At 37.9% G+C, this 22,058-nt stretch overlaps 1 protein-coding gene across 15 annotated transcripts in view; it reads left to right on the forward strand.

Moving 5' to 3' along the window:
- Positions 1–22,058, forward strand: part of LOC139783738 (myosin heavy chain, muscle-like) — a 36,428-nt gene that overhangs the window by 8,789 nt on the left and 5,581 nt on the right. For 3 of the 15 annotated variants that reach the window (XM_071722874.1, XM_071722877.1, XM_071722873.1), the window contains exons 4-14: positions 1,374–1,530; positions 1,809–2,041; positions 2,511–2,574; positions 3,223–3,321; positions 5,384–5,487; positions 10,238–10,375; positions 10,911–11,180; positions 16,900–17,070; positions 19,004–19,183; positions 19,540–19,958; positions 21,551–21,668. In XM_071722874.1, the coding sequence (XP_071578975.1) occupies positions 1,374–1,530; positions 1,809–2,041; positions 2,511–2,574; positions 3,223–3,321; positions 5,384–5,487; positions 10,238–10,375; positions 10,911–11,180; positions 16,900–17,070; positions 19,004–19,183; positions 19,540–19,958; positions 21,551–21,668 (1,953 nt within the window). Of the gene's footprint in view, positions 1–1,373; positions 1,531–1,808; positions 2,042–2,510; positions 2,575–3,222; positions 3,322–3,817; positions 3,922–5,383; positions 5,488–7,780; positions 7,885–10,237; positions 10,376–10,910; positions 11,181–14,065; positions 14,237–15,231; positions 15,403–16,899; positions 17,071–19,003; positions 19,184–19,539; positions 19,959–21,550; positions 21,669–22,058 lie in introns of all 15 variants that reach the window. The other 12 variants (XM_071722886.1, XM_071722883.1, XM_071722887.1 and 9 more) reach the window with 10 other exon arrangements.

Raw genomic sequence — 22,058 nt, forward strand, 5'->3', positions numbered from 1 at the left:
TGTATTTACTCCAGACTTCTGTCTGGAGATGCATGATTTTTTTTCCTTTTACTTTTAAAAGAATGAGAGAATTGTCGCGCAAAGCGCAGTGACGTGCCGCGACGTTCTATGATTTTTTTTCACGTTTACGAAAGTTACCCTTTCCCTTTCGGATTGGTAACTTTCGATCAGTGAGAGCGATCACTTCGTGTTGGAAAAATGTCCAGCAAGAAATATTTTATACTTTGCCATTTTCTCGTCCTTCACCGCAGAATGCTCATTATTTCGTTTCAAATTTCCACGACATCCTCTTTGTTTTAATTCGCACAAGATGTCGCAATCGATTCTTCTTCAATCATTCTGTGTTTGTTTCCTGAATGTTACGTCCATTGTATTTAATTGAGTGCGCTCCAGAATCCACGTGTTCAGTGCTCACAAAGTGGAGATCCCGAAGGATACTCTCGTTTCGAGACACGAGTCGCATCCATCACGATGGGAGACGGGCTGTTTCTGCATCGGCATTCAACTTCTGTTTTCTTTGTGTTTATATACATATATGTACGTTTAGTCGATGGCTACGTTTCGATATTCACTGCCAGTACTAAAAATCTATAATATACGTGATGTAAACTATAGACTTTCAATACTGGCAGTGAATATCGAAATACAGCCGATGTCGTCGATATTGCTGGATTATTTCGTTATATTAAAGTAACGAATTAATATTTGTATAATGAGTTACAGTAAATAGAATTAAATTATATTTGCTAATTTTCTTTTGCACTTAAAAAAATTTTATGAGCTTTATAAATAATATCGATTTATATATAATAATTTTTGTGGAAGTTTGGACAAAGAAATAATCAGGCACTATCAACGATGTATTTTACAGACAAATTTCAGCTATTTGAAATTTGAGATAAAATTCCAATTATGTTATTACGAATAATTTCATATATCATATAATATTATACGATTTAATTGGAGAAAAGAGTTTTCTCTAGAATTATAATATTCAAAACTATAAAAAAATCTATGATTTTATTTTATTCATTATAATTCATTATATTCGTTATAATTAAAGGAATCATAATTAGAAGTCTATAACATTTAAATTTCACCCTTTCATATTGTATTCGTAAGTCACGTTGATTGTGCGTGATATATATAATCCTCTTTATCGAGTTCAGGAAGCTCGAATAACTGGAATCTGTCTGCGATTTCTTGTGCACGTTATCATTGGATCTCGTCCAACGAGACAGATCGCACGAAAACCGAGAACCGAGAAATGTTTCGTCCTGGCGAACCGCAAAGACCGGCCGAGCCACGGAACGTTACTCGAAGCCTCGACTCGATCGATCTTTAAATGATCTTTAAATCGTTTACCTTTGCAGACCTATTCCGGCCTGTTCTGCGTGGCTATTAATCCCTACAAAAGATTCCCCGTGTACACCCATAGATGCGCCAAACTGTACCGCGGCAAGAGGCGTAGCGAGGTGCCGCCGCACATTTTCGCCATTTCTGATGGAGCCTACGTCAACATGCTCACCAGTACGTAAAAAGCCATAATTATGAAACAGTATTAATTACAATGCAACATTACAATACCATTGAGAAAAATTGTTTACTTCCGAAAAAATCTAAACATTTAATTTGATTATCCTAATAACAATTCAACTACATTAATTTGTCTTAATTAAATGGATTATTACATAGAGCAGTCATGTTCTTTTTTTTTTTAGAGAAGATATTGATTTGTAAGAGACACGATTTTTTGTTGATTTTCATGTCATTTTATGTGAAATCTGTGCATCTCTCATTCCCGACAGACAGCGAGAACCAGTCTATGTTGATCACCGGTGAGTCTGGTGCCGGAAAGACTGAGAATACGAAGAAGGTAATCGCGTACTTTGCCACCGTCGGCGCCTCGACCAAAAAAGAAAAGGATGACACAGGAAGTAAGAAGAAGGGCTCTCTGGAGGATCAGGTCGTCCAGACCAACCCTGTCCTGGAGGCCTTTGGTAACGCCAAGACTGTCCGTAACGATAACTCCTCTCGTTTCGTAAGTGTTTCTATTTTAACGCGCTTCATATACGAAGCGTTCAATAGGATAAAATAGCCATTACTATATTTGGTCGAGATAAATGATTGCGGGGAAGTCCAATAACGATTCAGGAAACCTAAACGAAATAGAAAACAGCTAGTTGCGAAATTATTGTGGATCCCTTAATTTATAATTATATTAAAGTAATTTATATATTAATATAAAAATTACTATATAAATTAATATGTTATTATAATTGTATAATCATGCAATTACTATTTTATTATTTTGATACTATTATTTTAATTTTGTTATACCAGTTTTTTTGTCGCATCTATTTCAATCCAAGAAAGTAGGAGCACTCGGTTAGAAATAAGAAATGTTGTTTACGACGACAGATCGTCGACCGTGTCCGAAAGCTTATAATAGTCAAAAGACGCTCGTTTAATCAGATGGATTAATTGTGCTTCCGTTTCATCTCGAACAGGGTAAATTTATCCGTATTCACTTCGGTCCTTCCGGAAAGCTGGCCGGTGCCGATATCGAGACATGTGAGTATTTCACCCGACATATTTTCGAAGCGACGTCGACTCATATCCCGGAAAAAGAAATCGTCACGCACGTTGTTAATTTTACGCAATTAATCACGTCCGGCGTTTTAGTAGTCACGTCAAGGTGACGGAAGGCGAACGCGTTTATTATCGTCGCGACACAAACGCGCGCCTCCGAGAGGCGCAGTTGGCGTCGATTCGCGATTTACACCGTCCGCCGTTCTTCAATTGCGCCCGGTTATTTTTGCGATCGCTCCATTTCGTACCGTTTGGCTTAAAATCCGCTCGCGTCATCGTCGTGATTCTCTTGCTCAATCTTTGCGCTATAAACGACAATGTATGCGCGACGACGTCTTTTTTCGCACGATTATTTCTTCGCTGTAAAGAAGAAATTATTTCATTCAATTATCAACAAGCACCATTAGTTTTTATTTAAAAAACTACTTGTATGCAAAACTGATTTTTTAATTATTACAGTCTTAATTAAAATTTGCTCTTTTCATATCTTTACAAGAAATGGATATTATATATTCTTTTTTTTTTGTAGATATTTGTGAATCTTTTTGTAGAACTTTTTCTACAGACGTAAAATATATTATGCTTCTTCATGTAAAGTATATATTTAAAATAATGTCCTTCTTTCCATAGATCTGCTGGAGAAGGCTCGTGTCATCTCTCAACAAACCCTCGAGCGTTCTTACCACATCTTCTATCAGATAATGTCCGGATCAGTCAAGGGACTGAAGGGTAAGATCATTAATATTCCGCGAGAAAGAAAATTAAATCCAAACAGGTTTCGCGCATCGATTATATTCTCGTCCTAGGATCATAATTGACAAATTATTGCTACCTCGAGAAAAATGAAAAGATTAACACAATTATTTATACATGAGAAATTGCACATATTGTGCAATATCAATAGTAAAACAACAATATTATCAATAAAAAAATGAATTGTTTTTGCTAGATTAAATGTAGTATATATTTATATGATTAACCATCCTCCAGGCAGAAATAATACATTAATTTTCTCGAGGTAGCGATTATTTTCCGGAGCGTTCGCGAATATTCTCGCTGATAACGAGATCAGATCGAGAAGATGAGACAGGTGCTGCGGAGCCTAGAAGATAAGAAAGGTTTCGCGTGTGAATGATCTGGGGGTGTAATCGCCCGGAGGGTCGCCCTATTTCCTCCCGCGCGTCAGCAAAGTTTCTCACTGTCGAATTATCCTCATTCCACGCAGACATGTGTCTCCTATCGAACAACATCCAGGATTACTACTTCGTATCTCAGGGCAAGACAACGATCCCGAACGTCGACGACGGCGAGGAGTGTCTGCTGACCGACGTAAGGACCTGACGATGACGATTATCGCAGGATTCTCGTGTTTACCTTTACTATCCTTGTATGAAACCTTAGACTCGGTTGCTGGCTACAGTTGGCGGTTTTCTTGGATTAACTGTATATCACGTTGCCTGGAGGAATTGTAGCGGGCAATACATAACGCCTTCAGAACGGGGTATTGTGGGAGAAACGTGTCTATCGAGGTCGAGTTTCTCGATCGGATTTTGGATAATGTGATTTAACATTCACTGGTAGTTTTATATTGCGTTTACTGTTGACGTCAATTTTTATTAATAATTTTTAATGGAAAAAAAATCTAATCACACTTGGTTTCATGAATAGCTTCGAAGTAAAGAAATGTGCAAGATTTTGACAAGCTTGCTAAAATTCTAATCGATAAAAGAAGATTTCAAATCGAGGAATTTATAATTTTGAAATAAATTCAATTTTTTAAATTAGAGTTTTCTAATTTTAAATTAGATATAATTTTTAAAAAATTAGATTAGATATAATTAAATTAAAATCTAATGTTGCTGAAGAAAATTAAACCTAGAGTAAATTGAAGAAATCCGTATTTGATTGAAATAAGTTTTATTTAAGATTACTTGGCTTTATTTTCTCCGAAGAAAGATGGAACAGAATTATTATTCTAAAATAGAAATTCGACAATAGGCACGTATCTCTCGTAGAATAGCGTGTACAGTAATATAGTAGATCTCTCCGGCGTGAGAGAAAGAGCTGAGACCTATTGTATATAATTTTATCCTCCTAGCAAGGCGTAATCCGCAAAAGGAGTAGCGGTATTTTGCAGAGCTATACCGTAGAAACGTATTTTTAATGTAGTATTCTGAGTACCAAACGTTGACATCGTGGACGAAGAAACTATTTCAAAACTGGTTTCCAAATTTCAGAAAATTTTATTTCCTGAAAATCCGATAAAGTACACTCATAAAGAAATATTACAAAAACATGGAAACTGTTTATAAAAAAATTGACGAGGAATTTAGAACAGAATATTTTTCAGAAATGTATAATTAGAAATAAAGGCAGACTTTGAAAGTTCTAAAAAAGTTCTTTTTGATCTAAATTCAATTGATTTTATTATTAGAATATCGCAGTATGAATTCATAATGTAAATAAATAAATATATATATATACATATAAATAAGAAAAGAAAAAAGTAACATTGTTTGAAGAGGACGCAGGCATTTTGATAGTTTCTTCGTCGAGCTGATGAACCCCTGATGACCACAGGTGGCACCTCTTTGATGTTGCCTCCTCCCCAGCAGTGTTTCCTTCAATTTGACACAGAGAGAACCCGCGGACTCGCAAAGGTTCATAGATACCCTTGTAGATACGACCCCCCTTTAGGTAGTACGATGGAAAGCCACCAGGAAACATGGCCCGCCATCGATTGTTTTAACCACCCGCATGTTTTCTTTCTTTCTATCCGGTCACCCTGTAGAGATGTGTCTGCTGTCCAACAAGATCACCGACTACTACTTTGTATCGCAAGGCAAGACGACGATTCCCGGCCTCGATGACGGCGAAGAGCTTTTGGTTACCGATGTAAGTGCAACGACCTGGACCAGCCGGCGTCAGTGATCGCGCCAGCAAAAGATATTCCTTTGAGATAAGAGGAATTTAATGGATTTTTAAAAGTTCTCACTTTTTGTTTAGACTTTTTATATTCTTTATAAAGAATTATTTAACACATTCTTAATAATATCTTTACATTTTTTTTACGTGTCGTTGTATTTTATCAGATTTCTCATGCTCTTCTGTAAAAGAAGACAGTTTCTTATGTTATTTATTTATATGTTAATCATGTCTGTTTCTGAAATTGGTATAGTTACGTCAGTTTCACTTGCACACAAATCTCTCTTTTTGAAGCTCGCTGGTCCAATTCTCTAAGCACTAGCTCCTCTGTGTACGTAATTGTCGCCTTCCCGTATAGCGACCGCTTCCGGAAAAGTGTCATCGCTCATTGAATACTACGCCGAGTGACGATCCTTTTCCGTACACTTTGAATTTTTGTGTCGGCTTCTACTTACATATCCTGTATTTTGTTACACAAAGATGTTTATCTGTGCTATTATCTCTTCTTACGTGCTATCTGTACTTTTTTCAATGTTTCTCTCCCTCTCTTTCTCTCTTTCTGTCTCTGTCTCTTTCTCTTCGCTCTTTTCATTGCAGCTCTTCAATGCGCCACGTGATTAACCGGACATATTCTTACAGCATCATATGCGGACATCTGTATATCACTATAACTTCTCACCTTCTTTTCTCTGTCTTTTTTTTCTCTTCTCTTCTTCTCTATCGCACTATCATTTTTTTTCAGCGAGTACTCGCCGCCAATAACTTGCTATTGTTTTTTTCTGTTGCGAGCATCGACGACACAAGTCACTTTTCGACCCAAAGTATCAAAATTAATTCTATCTGTTGTTTCTATAAGTAATTATTGACCGATTCAATCGTTAGTAAAATTATTCGCTACTTATTTCGTAATAATTTACGAAAATCAAAACTTAGAATTAGACTTAGAATGTCGACGATGGTCACGATCGCTCGCTTGCCGATCATGAAATCGAGCGTCGATAGAGAAAAATGAACGAACTAATACAGAAATGACCATGCTGAGCAACCGAATCGGCGACTACTGGTACATTAGCCAGGGTAAAACCAGAATTCCGGGAGTCAACGACGGCGAAGATATGGAAGCAACGGACGTAAGTCCAGCCCCAGGGTGTCTTCGAGCCTCGGCGAAATTCAGACTCCCTTGTGATTTCTTATGAAATTGTTTAACAATATTAATTCGTATTAGATCCATTTCTTATTGCCGAAGAAATATATTAAAAATCTTAGTGAGAGAAAGAGATAACTGTGATTATACTGTTCAAAAACAATTAAAGTCGATTATTTTAATTGTTACATAATTAATTTACAAAGCTGCAGTATTTAAAAATAATTAAACATTTATTTCTTTTATTCGGATAGCTTAATTTTAAACTTCAGTGTAGCTTATGTAGATAAAAATTATTTGTCTGCTTTCCGTATCATGGAACGAGCAAGGTGATGCTGCAGTTTGGCTGAGGATTCGCCACCCCCCTCGCCCCCCGCCTGCGATAGCTGCCTGCCGCCGCAATCGGGGCGCGGGGAGATTGGGAGCGCGAGACTTTCTCACACTGAAGAAATGTTCTCTTCCAAGGAACTTATCGCCCCCGTTTACCCGCTCCCCGATACGCCCATCTCACAATTACCGCCCGACCCGTATATGCCAGGCTGTTGAAAAAGCGCGCTCGCAAATGTCGTAGCAATCTCTTCGTCTTTTTCCGCTCTTTCGAGACTCAATCGTCGTTCAAAAAGATCTTTTTTGTTAAATGGAAAAATTCCAAGAATTCTTTAAACCCCAAAGCTATAACTTCTTAATAACAAAAGCGAGAGATATATTTTTTAAATTTGGAATAATGTTAAATAAGAAAGTTTTTTATTATAAAATCATGAGAGAATTATTTCTTCTAAATTATTATCCAAACTTTTTAAAAGAGCTATCGTTATTCGAGAAAATAAACATTTCTCTAGAAAATATGTTGTGTTATTAAATATATAAAAATCCAAGACTTAAATCTTTAAGAATCTTTTTGGAGAAGATATAGTCGAAGGCTTTTCTCTCGCGATGGATCTTTGAGTCTCAGAAATTGACAGCACAATTGAGTTGACGATCAACTCTTGGCGTTGCAAGTCGACGACCGCTGATTGACCAAGGATGGATCGAGAACCAGATTGCAAGGATTCTCAGAAACGAAATTAAGACTGAAACAAATTCTTAAACTGCAATTTTATTTTCCGAAATGCTTCACAGAGATGTGTTACTTGTCCAACAACATATACGACTATTACAACGTGTCCCAAGGAAAAATCACGATCCCCAACGTCGACGATGGCGAGGAATGTGTGCTGACGGACGTAAGTCCTTAGATATCACCCTGGTTGTAAAAAAGATGCCTCTCTTTCGCCCCTGCAAAAGTTCGATCCTGTATCTTTAGAGATCATATGAATATATAAATCCATTCATTTACTCAGCGACGTCGATCAAGATGTCTGAATATTTAATTAATAGATCAAAAAATAATAGTCATAATGAAACTTAATAATAAAACGATTAGGATTTGTTAGTATTGAAAAGATAAATGACTTTTTGAAGATTGACGTCGTTGTTGTTTTTCTGCCCCAGATATTGGTTTATACAAATACGAACGATAATGAGCAACAATATATTTTTAGAAATTACTGTAAGATTATTAGTTTTTTTAAGGTTCAATATTTTTTTAAATTATTTAATTGTTTTTAAATTAGATTGTTCTTAAAAATAAATTTAATCGTTGGATATATAATGATATAATAATTAATAACATTAATTTAATATATTTAACCTTAATTTAATGTTTAATATTGTTTTTGATTTTTTTTATCTTTTATTTTTTGATGCATAAATATCAAAGTAAACAGATTGGAAATATTTATTTTAATTTATTAATTGATTTGGATACTTAAACAAGTCTAAAAATTCGATGAAATTGATGTTATATTTTTAACACAAAATTAGTATCTCTCGTATAAACGTTACTTAACTTAACTTTAATTTTATTACACGTTCTTTATATTAATAATTTTTGTAAACAGAGTTTTAATGTTATTTAGAAATTTGAAATTAAAAATATAAAATTAAATTACATATTACGTATGTATGTAATCAAATTTTTATAGATGGATTGTTGTTGCATTATCGATTTCTGCGCAACTACTATGTACAATATTTTCGAGTTCTCTTTTGGTAGTAGTATTGCCTCTCCCCCCCCCCTTTGTTACCCTACTCCAGTTATTTAACTTGGAGCAATTTAAGAAATCTCAAAAGAAGTTCTCTTCCATCTCGATTTCGATCAGAGATTCAGCATTATTTCAAATATCATGGCCCAGTAGTTTGCAACTCCGTAGTAGTTGACTCCTCCGTCCCTTCCCTTTCTACAGTAGTTACTGCTCTTGTGAGAAGTTCCGTTCTCACAGAGGTTGAAGTTGAACTTTGATAGATTTGATCAGAGACGCAGGTCGAGCAAGCGTTTCTTCATCGATCGAGTGCGACGTTGAATTTCGTGAAGAAGATCCAAGCTGCCCCTCAAAGGAACGAGGGGGTTGGAACCAAGATCGCGAGGAATCGTTCAGGCTGACCCTGAAAACTTCTTTACCACAAAGAAGGCAGTTTGCGACGAGCGCGATCTAGAGATCAAGCTCGCAATTTTGTCTTCTTCTTCGTATTTTCTTCTTCTTCTTCTTACTCTTTTTCTAGCACTTCGTGATCTTGAGAGATTACGTAGACGGTGTTAATTCGCGTTGACACCCGGAGCTTAAAGAAAAGAAGCTATCGCCATGTAACACGAGCTTCGCTTCCGCTTTTCGGCTATTGCTGCAAAAACGAGCTTCGCTTCTGGTCGGTTTCACCAACATCAGTCGACTTTCTTTCAGAATTATACAACTGGAAACAAACGAGGAAGCGATTGATTCGCGATTAAAGTTGAATTTTTACGATCGATTAATTTTAATCCTGGTTCAATTAGTTAAGAATTAATTGATCTACGATTGTAATAATTGATAGTCGTCAAATTCAAGAGCTTAAAAAAATAAAGTTACAAAATTAGAGAAAGTTTTGGAAACATTCTTATACAATTTGTCAGAATTTTTTTTTTTTTTTTTTTTTACAAAAATAAGTTATTCAATCGCTCGTAAAATAATTAATTTTAATTGACACTGTGGTAAAACCGAGCTTTACGCCACGCTGACTTTCTTTCTCTTTCTCTTTCTCTTTTCTTTCTTATACAGCTTCCACGCACATAGCCGAACGATTTATAACATAAGTTATATTGATAGTTTATTGTGCTTGGGAGCGTTTGTGTTGTCCTTGTTCTTCCACTAATCCTCGCTCGTACGTGTAAGTTTATCGAAATTGATAAGGAGAATCATCAGAGGAGTGATTAGGGATCGTCGTTTTTTTTTCTGATGATCCCTTTTCTGAATTTGAATCGCAAATGAACAATTATAAAGTATTATTAATTATATCCCAGGATCTCTGAATTCGCCAATAAATGTATCGGTTTTTCGTCTCTGATAAAATTTTGACACAGAATTCTAAACGACAAAAGACGTGTAAAATATGTCTGAAAAATTTATAACGTCTTTCGCGAATCAACTCCTCGTAATTAGAACAATCTCTGACGCGAGAACATCGGCAAGACGACGGTTTAACGGGGCTTTTTTTCGATAACAGCAAGCTTTCGACGTGCTGGGCTTCACACAGGAAGAGAAGGATAACATCTACAAGATCACCGCGGCCGTCATGCACATGGGTGGCATGAAATTCAAGCAAAGGGGTCGTGAGGAACAGGCTGAAGCTGATGGCACTGAAGTACGTACCTTTGTATTACTGGAGAACTATTTGAACTACTAGAGACCATAATTATCATTAATATAACGATTTAATAGGTTTTTATTTATTTTTGTTCTTCTTTTTATAGAAAGTAATTTTCTAATTAAGAAGACTAATCCAAACCAACACCCTGTAGAGCCACGAAGTCATTTTTCCTCAAATTCCTAAATATACCGTTTTTATCCCAAGAAAGATTCTAAAACAATTTCTGTAATTTAGAACGTTTCTAAACATTTTTTGGGATTCTCTTCTCGATGCTTTAAGCAGAAAAAATCAAAACATGTATACGGGCGCGTAATCGATTTTCCCAAACTACATTTTCACACAATTATAGATATTCCAACATTTCTTTTTTTTTATAGTATATACTGAAATATGTGTTTTTCTTCAGTCAAAAGTTACAGGCATTGAAATATATTTTCGTCAAAACGCTATCGTCATTTCGTTGTTCTTTTGGCGTAATGAGAAGAAATAATCGTTGCGAAAAAAAAAATAATCATGTTTCGCACTTCAGGAAGGTGAGCGCGTGGCTAAACTGCTTGGCTGCGACTGTGCCGATCTTTACAAGAACTTGCTGAAGCCAAGGATCAAGGTCGGTAACGAGTTCGTCACCCAGGGTCGTAACAAGGATCAAGTATCCTATTCCGTGGGCGCCATGTCGAAGGCGATGTTCGACAGGGTGTTCAAGTGGCTGGTGAAGAAGTGTAACGAGACCCTGGACACCAAGCAGAAGAGGCAGCACTTCATCGGTGTACTGGATATCGCCGGTTTCGAGATCTTCGACGTAAGTTTCCCCCGAGCCGCGATCTACAAATATATAGACACACATATACGCATATATGCAACGTGATCGTCGACGATTTTTGCCCAAAATTCTCGCAAAAATTTCAGTAATTTACATTCCGTTATCTTGTCGTCAATTAGACTTTTTGAATAATTAAAAAATTAATAATTCGTCTTATACAAGGTACCCTGAAAAATTTTGTATAATGACAAAACAGTATTTTCTATCTATCTTTTACACAAGTTAAAAAACGCAAATTGCAGTTAAAGATAAACGATTCTTGCAAACTAAGTTTACAAGTGCAAATTTAATTTCAGGTGAATTTTAATTGATCAAATTTATTTGCATTTTAAATATTTGCATGTCTAAATATTTAATATCAAGAATTATCAAAAAGAATTTTTTTACCATTATTATATAGTTTTTTCGGTGGTCTCTGTATAATATAAAAAAAAAAAGAATTATAAGATAGAGAAAGTAAATGCTTGCGAAACTTTCGAATCGTCGACGTGAACGAAAATATAATCGAATACACAGAAGAAGAAGAAACCGAGGGTGCGAAGAACTCTTCGCACTTTCGTCCCATACTTCACTTTTCCCCACGACGAAGTAAAACAGGAAAGAAAGATACTCAAAATCGAGCGTGACGAGAAGTGAATCGTGATTCACGAGACGTCTCACGAACCCCTCCGGTCGAACGAGTCGCCGAGAAATCTCCTCTGAAAGCCCGTAATCATATATCTCGTTACCCCGGTATCTCGCAGTATAATGGCTTCGAGCAGCTCTGCATCAACTTTACCAACGAGAAGTTGCAGCAGTTCTTTAATCATCACATGTTCGTCCTCGAGCAAGAGGAGTACAAGAAGGAGGGCATCGTCTGGCAATTCATTGACTTCGGCATGGACTTGCTAGCTTGTATCGAGTTGATCGAGAAGGTGAACGATCGATCCGCCCTCCACCCTTTCGTTTTTTCGATCTCCCTAGGAGGTTTATAGATCTTATTTAGGTCCCGCACGTTAATCTTGTCGTTAATCTCGATGAAGTATGAATTTCTCCAAAGGATTGATTTAGATCTTCATAGACTGTATTCCTCTCCTTAGATATGTATCATCGTCCCTTGGAGGTTGCCATAAACCTTCGTAAACGTAAACTTAGACCTTAGTTAGACCCCTGAATGAATTTGTATCCTAAATGGGAGAATTTTATTTTTATTGAGTAATTTTACCAACGATTCCTTAATTGTCCCTTTTGGGATATTGTGAAATTCAACTGGATATTGTGAGTTTTGGACTCCGTTGATCTCCTGAATGATTCCGTACTGCCCTGAACAAACTGTGAATTTTTATTGGATGTCATGAGTAATTTGTATTAATATTCTCGCAATTTTATTATTTATGATATTATCAATTAACATCAAAAAAGCAAAGGGAGAAAATTAATATTATTTAAGTTTTAATATAATTAATTCTAAATTATTGTATCATTTGTTTTCCTGAGAAGCGCATGATTTCGAAAAATCCCTCTTCGATTGCCCCGAATATTTCTGCACGCCTCCATAGAAGTAGCGGAATTTCTCTGATTAGATAGGGATCCTTTTATCGAGAATGCTCTTAGATGCTCTTAGATCCCCCGACGAACGCTCATTCGCTCTATCTGGTTCAAAGTGGGACAGCGTGCAGGTAAAGGGATAATTTTTTTCATTCGTCGAAGGGACATTTATTGTCATCATAATCATCATCGAAACAGTGGACTTCACGTAGAGTAAACATGACGTAGAGATGATTAACCACTCGTCCATACCCTGCCCCCCCTTTTTTTAAATTACGCACGTTTAATTACGTACGTTTAACTGTCCATTTAGCAAACAGGACGGTCAGGATCGTGCAGCACCGTGTCACCCTTTTACGGTGTTTTTCCTATTGATGTAATTGACAGAGTTGGTAACGGCAGTAGTTGTTGGCCGTAGACTAATACTGTTGGACCCTGTATACTTGGCATTCATATAGACATCTGGTCACAGACACGAGAATTGACTAAGTTCAAAACTAAAATCGTACACGGATATATTTGTATTTATTACAGATTAAATGTATTTATTGTTTTATTGTTTGTCTATGATCTGACGTCTTATACTATCTGAAAAAATCTACAAATTGTCCAGATTATTAACGATATTTCGACAAAAAAGATCGGATGAACAAATAAGATACATTTTCAATTGACTTTGAATTTAGCATAATCTCGTATTTTTGAATTTTGTTTGATATTCCGTGTTCTGTTTTACGAATGAATCGACCAATATTCTGGACACGAATCGAGACACTGGAACATTCTCTGACATGATAAGTTTGAACCCTGAAAGAACGACCTCGTGCTAGGTCGCGATGCGATTGATACCAATCCGTCCCAGCGATAAACGGTGCGCTACACCACCGATTTCGTATTAAGTGCTCTGTAAGAAAATCCCTTCTAATGAGACTTTGATCAGCCCGAAGTTTCGAGTCGATCGACAATAGAATTTGAATTTGTTTTTTTATCAATTTTACAATAATCTTACAATTAGTAGAAAAGAAAAAATAAATGATATAATATTAATTAAATGATAGAATTATACTCTATCTTAAATCTTGGTGAAGAAGATTATTCTTTTAATGTGTGTTATCAGTTTTATCAGAAAACAGCTTTATCAAGAATATTTTTACGTACGTTAACCGTCTTGAAACGAAACTTCGGGTAATTTTGTAATTCCAACCGTGTGTAAGAAATTCCTTAAAAGAAACAGGACACAAAAGAACCACGAAAGCTAAAGAGAAGTGTTCAAGAAGGAAAAAAAGAAAGAGAAAATGACATACACATACGCATGCCTGTTTCTTGCTCTTGAACAGTTCAACAGCTTCGAACAGCTCTGCATCAACTTCACCAACGAGAAGCTGCAGCAGTTCTTCAACCATCACATGTTCGTCCTCGAACAAGAAGAGTATACAAAGGAGGGCATTGAGTGGGCCTTCATAGATTTTGGCATGGACCTGCTCGCATGTATCGATCTGATCGAGAAGGTACATTAAGACGGATCGATCGATTCTTAGCCGGTAAAAACCCAGACAGACGGGTACGGCCGGAAGCAGAAAAGAACGAAGTAGCTCAAGGCTGAATAACGAACGAATGACATGATACGAGAATTGAAATAGTTACTAAGCACGCGGATATCCCTGACGATTTATCACGGATCAGAGGACACCGCTACTCTAACGCTTACCCCCTAAAAACAAAGTGATCGTCCACTGTTTTCTTATCGTTAATCATTTATATTCATCCCTGATCCTACTCTCTCCTTTCTTTCTTTTTGTATCATTTTTAATTGGGTCCTGCTGTTTCGGTCGCACGTAGCGCTTTCGAGAAGCAAGCATTCCTATCGTATTCCGCTTAGGCCAGTTCTACTTCCCTCCTCTACGTCAAAGGCAAAATTTTATCAAAAATATTAATGCCGAAATCTTGTACAGTCTAATTTTTGCCGAGAAAGTATATCGATTTTGAATTAAAAGAAAGTATATTGGTTTGCGTAAACATATTTCTTATCACTCATATAGTTTTGTGAGAAATTATGAGAATTTCTCATCAAATATCATAAAAATTAGATTTTAAAAATAAGAATTATGTCACTGAAAACGAGTAAAAAAACGAGAAAATTTACTCGATTTATTTGAAAAATTTATTTACAGATTAAAATCAAATGTGACAATCTTCCAAGTAATAAATTTTATTCTTTCTCAAATATCAAAATTTAAAAAAAAATTAGAAATGTCAGACTCAACACACATATGACACACTTATTTGATTTTGTATTTTTGTCGGAGTATTTGTCTCACTGATAATGATTTTTGTTTCTCTCTCTCTCTCTCTCTCTCTCTCTCTCTCTCTCTCTCTCTCTCTCTCTCTCTCTCTCTTTCTCTCTTTCTCCTTCCTCCACTTCATTCTGTTCGGCTATCTACCGTCTTCTGTCCCCATTCTTGTTCCCACGCCTACGCATTATGCAAATGCAAAAAAATGGCAGTACAACGGCTTTGAGCAACTCTGCATCAACTTCACCAACGAGAAATTGCAGCAGTTCTTCAACCACCATATGTTCGTCCTCGAGCAAGAGGAGTACAAGAAGGAGGGCATCGATTGGGTGTTCATTGATTTCGGCATGGACTTGCTAGCTTGTATCGAGCTGATCGAGAAGGTATTGTCAGTTATTCCGAATCCAAGGTTTGAAACACATCGATCCGGCACCCTGGGAGTTGATCGACCCCACGGACGACGAACGAGCGAGACATCGAGCGAGCTTGAGCGAACCGATTTCCGGAAACTTCGCAAGAATTATAAGCTATCAATGTTGCTTTCCCCGGTTAATGTTAACCGGGTTTTCACGCTTATGTCTCTGTTGCAATCTCTCCGGCTCTTCGAGGATGACGAAGACGCCGATCGCAAGTCTTCCGAAGGTACTTAATACGGGTACCTGAGCCACTCTTTCCCTTTCTTTGCCCCTGATGGTGTCCCGTCACATCCCCAACGGCACTAATATCGTGCCCGTGAAACATTTCCACGAAATCGTTCAACGGATTGAGCGACAATCAAACATCATTGTCTTCGACGATCCACCGGGTCCGGTCCGGTTCGAATCCTGAAGAGACCGGGACGAACCGTGAAGTGAAAAAGAGAAAGAAACATTCGGCGTATCAACGAAGCTTATTGATATAAACTTATTGTGCCGAATCAATTACGATTGACATATTGTAATTGTAATAATATTATCAGACTTCAGTAAAGCTTCCACGACAAGCACTGAATGTCAACCTGTTAAAAATTTGAGAGCTCAATGATTAAGAAATACACCGTTCAGCGTGACATTAATCAACGAGTTTTAGAATAAAAATTAGATACGAGGTAATTATATATTAAAATTAAGAAATTAGCTCGTTTGGAAAATAATGGTTAACAATCAATGATAAATAATGGATCCAGCGATTGTGTTCTCCCCTCCCCCCGGCCCCATACAAAGGCACATTGAGTGTCGATCCTAAAATTCATCTTTGAAAGTTTACCCACTTAATTAAATTCTATTTAGGTAAACTTAGCTAACACAGACTGTACAGTGTTCATCACGAGACCATTTTTAATTTACCACATAACGGCACAAGCGAGTGTCTTTTCGATTCGTGCGACGAACTTGAAAAGCATAGCTAGTTATTTTTATTCAAACTCAATAATGAGATTTAATTCAACATAATTATATAAATTTAATTATTTATATACAATTGAGATTAATTGTTATTCACGCGTGTGTAATATTTAATTACGATCTTAAATAATTCTATTCAAAGATTTTGATGTTTAAACATGTCACCACTTAATGTTTCTTAATTAGGAATCTTGAAAATGATTTAAATATTTTTTGAAATTTTTCGAGTTTATCGCACATTCGAGAATAAATCCTCAAGGGCACATCGAGTGCACCCTGACACCCCTGACTACCCCAGTTACCCCTCCCCCTGTTTGCCCCGGAATCGAACGATGAAAGTTACGGGTCGAAGTCATCGGTCGAACGTTCTCCACTCGCGTCATCAGGCAGCACTAATGACGGGCTGTTTCCACCTGTTTCTTTTTTCTCTGTTCTTCGCTTAAACCCCCCGTACGCATGGGTCCCCCGTCCACTCCGCTGCGCTACTCGGTCGAGCAGTTCAACAGCTTCGAGCAGCTGTGCATCAACTTCACCAACGAGAAGTTGCAGCAGTTCTTCAACCACCACATGTTCATCCTCGAGCAGGAGGAATACAAGCGCGAGGGAATTGAGTGGACATTTATTGACTTCGGCATGGACCTCCAGCAGACTATCGATTTGCTCGAGAAGGTATCACCCGCCCAAGGCAGATCGACAGATCGCGGGCCCGATCGCCGAGGAGACGCGAGATTTCTCCGAATAGCATACACGCTCGAAACATACTACGCTGAATGTGTTTCCTGTCTTGACTGTCTGCTCGATCGAACACTAACACTATATCTTATCGTCACACTTTTACTCCAGCTCTTACTATATCTTTTTTTGCCTCTCGTTGCATCAGTCGAAAGGTGAAGCGATTTGTCTACGCGATGGAATCCATACAATATTTAATTACATTTAATTATCTAGATTACGTAACAAATTTCCATTTTCTCTGATCGATCGATCGATCGATCGATTCAAATGATTTTGAATACCGCCTTCGATTGCGCCGCGAGAGGTTTCAACTGATCGAAAGATCAAAGGACCCACCGACTGGACACGGATGCTGTCCTGCCGATCGCGCACCTCCTCGCTCTGTTTTCTTCACTGTTTTTCTCTCTTTCTGTTTCTTTTTCTCTCGCTCTCTCCCTCTCTTTTTCTCTCTTCGCCTGTGTGCCTGTGTGCATCGTGGTGCATGAACGAATGCAGTACAACGGCTTCGAGCAGCTCTGCATCAACTTCACCAACGAGAAGCTGCAGCAGTACTTCAACCACCACATGTTCGTGCTCGAGCAGGAAGAGTACGAGCGCGAAGGTATCGTGTGGACCTTCATCGATTTCGGCATGGACTTGGAGCCGACGATCAATCTGATCGAGAAGGTAAAGGGACGGGTCCGCGCAGGATACGGACTCGATGTTCTGGATCACCCGGCTGTGATCCAGTAACGCAACGATTCGCAGCTTGAGTTTAGCTTGCTCGTTGAGTTTGCAGCTGTATTGCCGATGTTGTGTGCCTCCCGCCAATATTCTGCCCCCTTGCCTGTGTGTGTACTTAATTACGTACGTATCATCGTTTTTACACGCCGTGGGTCTAGCGCGTGAAAATTTCGGTCGCGGACTTTTCATTAACTTAACTGTCCTTTATGTTAAGGAATAATCTGACGTTGAAATAAAAAAAACGAGCGTTCTAAGCAAAGTGTGCAAATTCCTGTATTTCTCACGTTTAAATAAATTTAGTTAAAGTTTCTGTATCTTTTTAAGTTTAGATAAATTTTACTCTTTTTTTAAACAAAGAGTGTTTAAAATTATAATATTTTTGTATAAAATCTGGATTTTTTTATTTTAAATTGAATTTTGACACTTACGATTGAAAACTTACGCGGTGGACCCAGAATATCATGTACATTGCTCTAGCTTGTAATGAATGAAAGATCGATGTGTCGGAAAAGATAATTGCGCTTTCAAGATATAGAATTTTACAGACAAAATTAAGTATCTGTGATGCGCAATAATCATTACCGAGGCATTGCACCGGTAAATCCACATTGTAGAATTACAGATAACGCAGTACTAAGAGTAGCGTTGAGATTTTCCTCTTGTACGTCTGCAAGTCTGCAAGATTAATTATTAATCGGCAATTAATTCATATGAATCTTGTATCACGCTCGAAAGTATAATTGATTAACCGTCGCAGAAGTAAAGGTACGTTAATGGCGCAATATCGAGCAAGTATTAAGCAGTATCAGGCAAATAACAAAGCATATCAACGAGGTATTTAGCACCTGTTTTCAGTAAAAGTTGAGGCACTAACGAGATTTGTTACGCGCAAAATATTTTGCAGACACTTTGTTCCGCATATCGAAAGAACGCCTCCATTTCTTTTTTTTGTTTACTGGTAGAACTTTGGCGCTGAGAATCAGTCTCGCGATTTAACAAGAAAAATGTTCACGTAATAATTAACGGTGAGAAAGAAAATGACAATTATCTGTATTTGCGTAACGCTACTCTTGGAAAATGCGAAACTTGTCGAGACGTAACAGATCCTGATGCGTTCCTTCGTTTCTTTTTTTCCTCGACACAGCCTATGGGTATCCTCTCCATTCTTGAGGAAGAGTCTATGTTCCCCAAGGCCACCGACAAGACCTTCGAGGAGAAGCTGAACAACAACCATCTCGGCAAGAGTCCCAACTTCTTGAAGCCCAAGCCGCCCAAACCGGGCCAGCAAGCGGCCCACTTCGCTATCGGCCATTATGCTGGCAACGTACGAAGTTCTCTTATCTTTATACAAAAAAAAAATGGCCTAACTTTTACAAAAAAATTAACACATCACCTTATTTTTAAGAAAACGTTAGAATTAATTTTTTGCTAAAAGAAGATAGTATTGATTTTATTCTTAGGCATACCTAATATTAAGACTCCATTTACTTTACTTTGCACAAATAACATTAGCAGTTACATCATTTTAAAGGAGAAGAATATCTTTGCAAGAAATTAATTCTGTAAAATTTAAGAAGCTTAGTTTGACCTTTCAATAATTTTATTTATCAATTTTACTTATCGCACACATTGTTAGAAGTTCGAAAACACGTAGATTCTCTATTATTATTCCGGCTTCAGGTACCGTACAACATCACCGGCTGGCTGGAGAAGAACAAGGACCCGCTGAACGACACGGTGGTCGATCAATTCAAGAAGTCCACTAACAAGCTGCTGGTGGAGATCTTCGCTGATCATCCCGGTCAGTCCGGTGACGCTGGCGGCGGCGGCGGCGGCAAGGGCGGACGTGGCAAGAAGGGTGGTGGCTTCTCCACTGTGTCGTCCTCCTACAAGGAGCAGTTGAACAACCTGATGACTACCCTGCGTGCCACCCAACCCCACTTCGTCCGTTGCATCATCCCCAACGAATTGAAGCAGCCAGGTGTGATCGACTCCCATCTGGTCATGCATCAGCTCACCTGTAACGGTGTGCTTGAAGGCATCCGTATCTGTCGTAAAGGTTTCCCCAACAGAATGGTGTATCCTGATTTCAAGCTACGGTGAGAATCCTCTCTATCTTTCTTTTGCTATTAATTATATGTTTTTGGAAAATTGAAAAGTTGACGGCTCGAGGAATTAAATTTTTTTTTAATCAGATTAATTTTTTTTAAAGATGTCTTTGTTTTTTAGTAATTGAAAGTATAATCTGTAAGTTTTATTTGATATTTTATAGAAATCGTCTCTCTCCTCGATCTTCAAGTATTCGCAATAATTTATAGTTTACAGAAATCTGTGATGTCTATCGAGTTCTTCTGAGTTTACTAGGCTCTAATTATTAAGAAAATTATTTTGTTACTTTTTTTTTCATTATATTAGATTAATTTTTTATTATTACATCAACCTTACTATTAAATCTCATAATCGACGTAGCAAGTTTTTCTAGTCATTATACTATTTAATATTTTATTAGCGATAACTTCTAATGCAATTATTTAATTTAATTAGCTTCTTTATTTCATAATGAACAGGATCAGTTGGAAATGACAGATTTCAGAATGCTACGGTATTAGAATAGTTATTTATTTGGAAAATTTTTTTAAAATATTCAAAAAAATTGTCTTTTTATTTCTTTTCTCTTTTTCTGCATATATTTTTATAATTTCAATTTTCTGCGAAAAACAACATAACTTTTCCGACCCATTTCTTGCGCGAACGGGAGCGTCGGGAAGGATTATTCTTCTCAGATTCGACGCATATAGTAACCGGATTTTTATGTTGTGTACCGTGTAGTTACATGATCCTAGCGCCGGCCATAATGGCGGCCCAAAGCGATCCCAAGGTCGCCGCGGCTAAGTGCTTCGAGGAGATCGGTCTCGATCCGGACAGCTATAGGATCGGTCACACTAAGGCTAGTTGACGTACCCTCGATAGGAATGGATTTGACAATTCCATTGTCCCATTGTTTCTAAACTAGTGGACTAGCCACTTTTCACACCCCACATTCGAGGAATTAGAGACAGATTTCTCCACGTGGATGATCCGGAGGTTCTCGTTCAGGAATCGCGACAAGAATATTTGTTTGACAAAATGCCAAATATCAATATTAAATTATATATTAATTTTTTGCCTCGTTGGATTCGAGATAGAATCTATGTATTTAAAGTTATTGTTAATATTACGTGTCTTGACGATAAACGGACGATTTTTAATTGATTTAAAGTTATTTTTATAAATCAGGGAGATTTAAGGATGATCCACACTGGAATCTTGCCTCGTGAATTCAGCACGTCGCCCCCCCTCATAGAATGCAATATCAAATGTAAATATATTCGAATGTCGTTCAGTTTTGCCCACCCCATGAGTCGTTTCGTAAAAACAGATATCCAACCAGATGTCCGAGATCTGTTGCCCGATTTTTTAAGAATACCCGATTAGATTAGAGGATCAGTCCCCCGAACAGTATTACACGCACGTGAAGTGGGCCCCGATTTTTCCTTTTAAAAATCGTATAAGATTTAGCGATCGAGGAGGAGCGAGAGCAGATCGAGGGACAGGAGGAAGTATAAATCTACGGATATTCGTGTCTGGAACACCCGTACTAATTAGTTCGCACGTTTGCCCCCGCCCCGTGTACCCCGATACCCCCCTCTAGGTACAAGATCCTGGCGCCCGCGGCGGTCGACAAGGCGAAGGAGCCCAAGGACGCGGCCGCGGCTGTTCTGGAATCCACCGGTCTCGACGCTGATATGTACCGTCTTGGACACACCAAGGCACGTTTTACCCCCCTTTCCCCCTGGCCGCAACTTTCGGTCTGGCTCCGGCCGACCGATGATCTTGCAACGCGGCTTTAAGCGCGATCGACGATGCTCGACGAGCGAGATCCTCGCCTTAGTTTCAGATCGTTTAAAATCTTTTCGTGGTAAAGTTAATAACTTAACGAGGCTTCCGTTGCTCGAACATCGCCGACGTAAGCGACTGTCTTTCTACTGTCGTTAATGTATGTACTTGAACCCCTGTTACGTCGATGCCCCTTAGCGACTGGGCGGTAGACATAAGTAACGCGTCTTGAAGCGCGAGTATTCGAGAGAATCAGTCTCAATCGACATTTACTTTTACAGCACTATCGCCTTTTTAATTTTTAGTGAAAATTATTTGTCTCG

The sequence above is a fragment of the Temnothorax nylanderi genome, unplaced genomic scaffold (assembly GCF_030848795.1).
Source record: "Temnothorax nylanderi isolate EJ_2023f unplaced genomic scaffold, tnyl_v1.0 TNYL_tig0536_pilon, whole genome shotgun sequence".
NCBI lineage: Eukaryota > Metazoa > Arthropoda > Insecta > Hymenoptera > Formicidae > Temnothorax > Temnothorax nylanderi.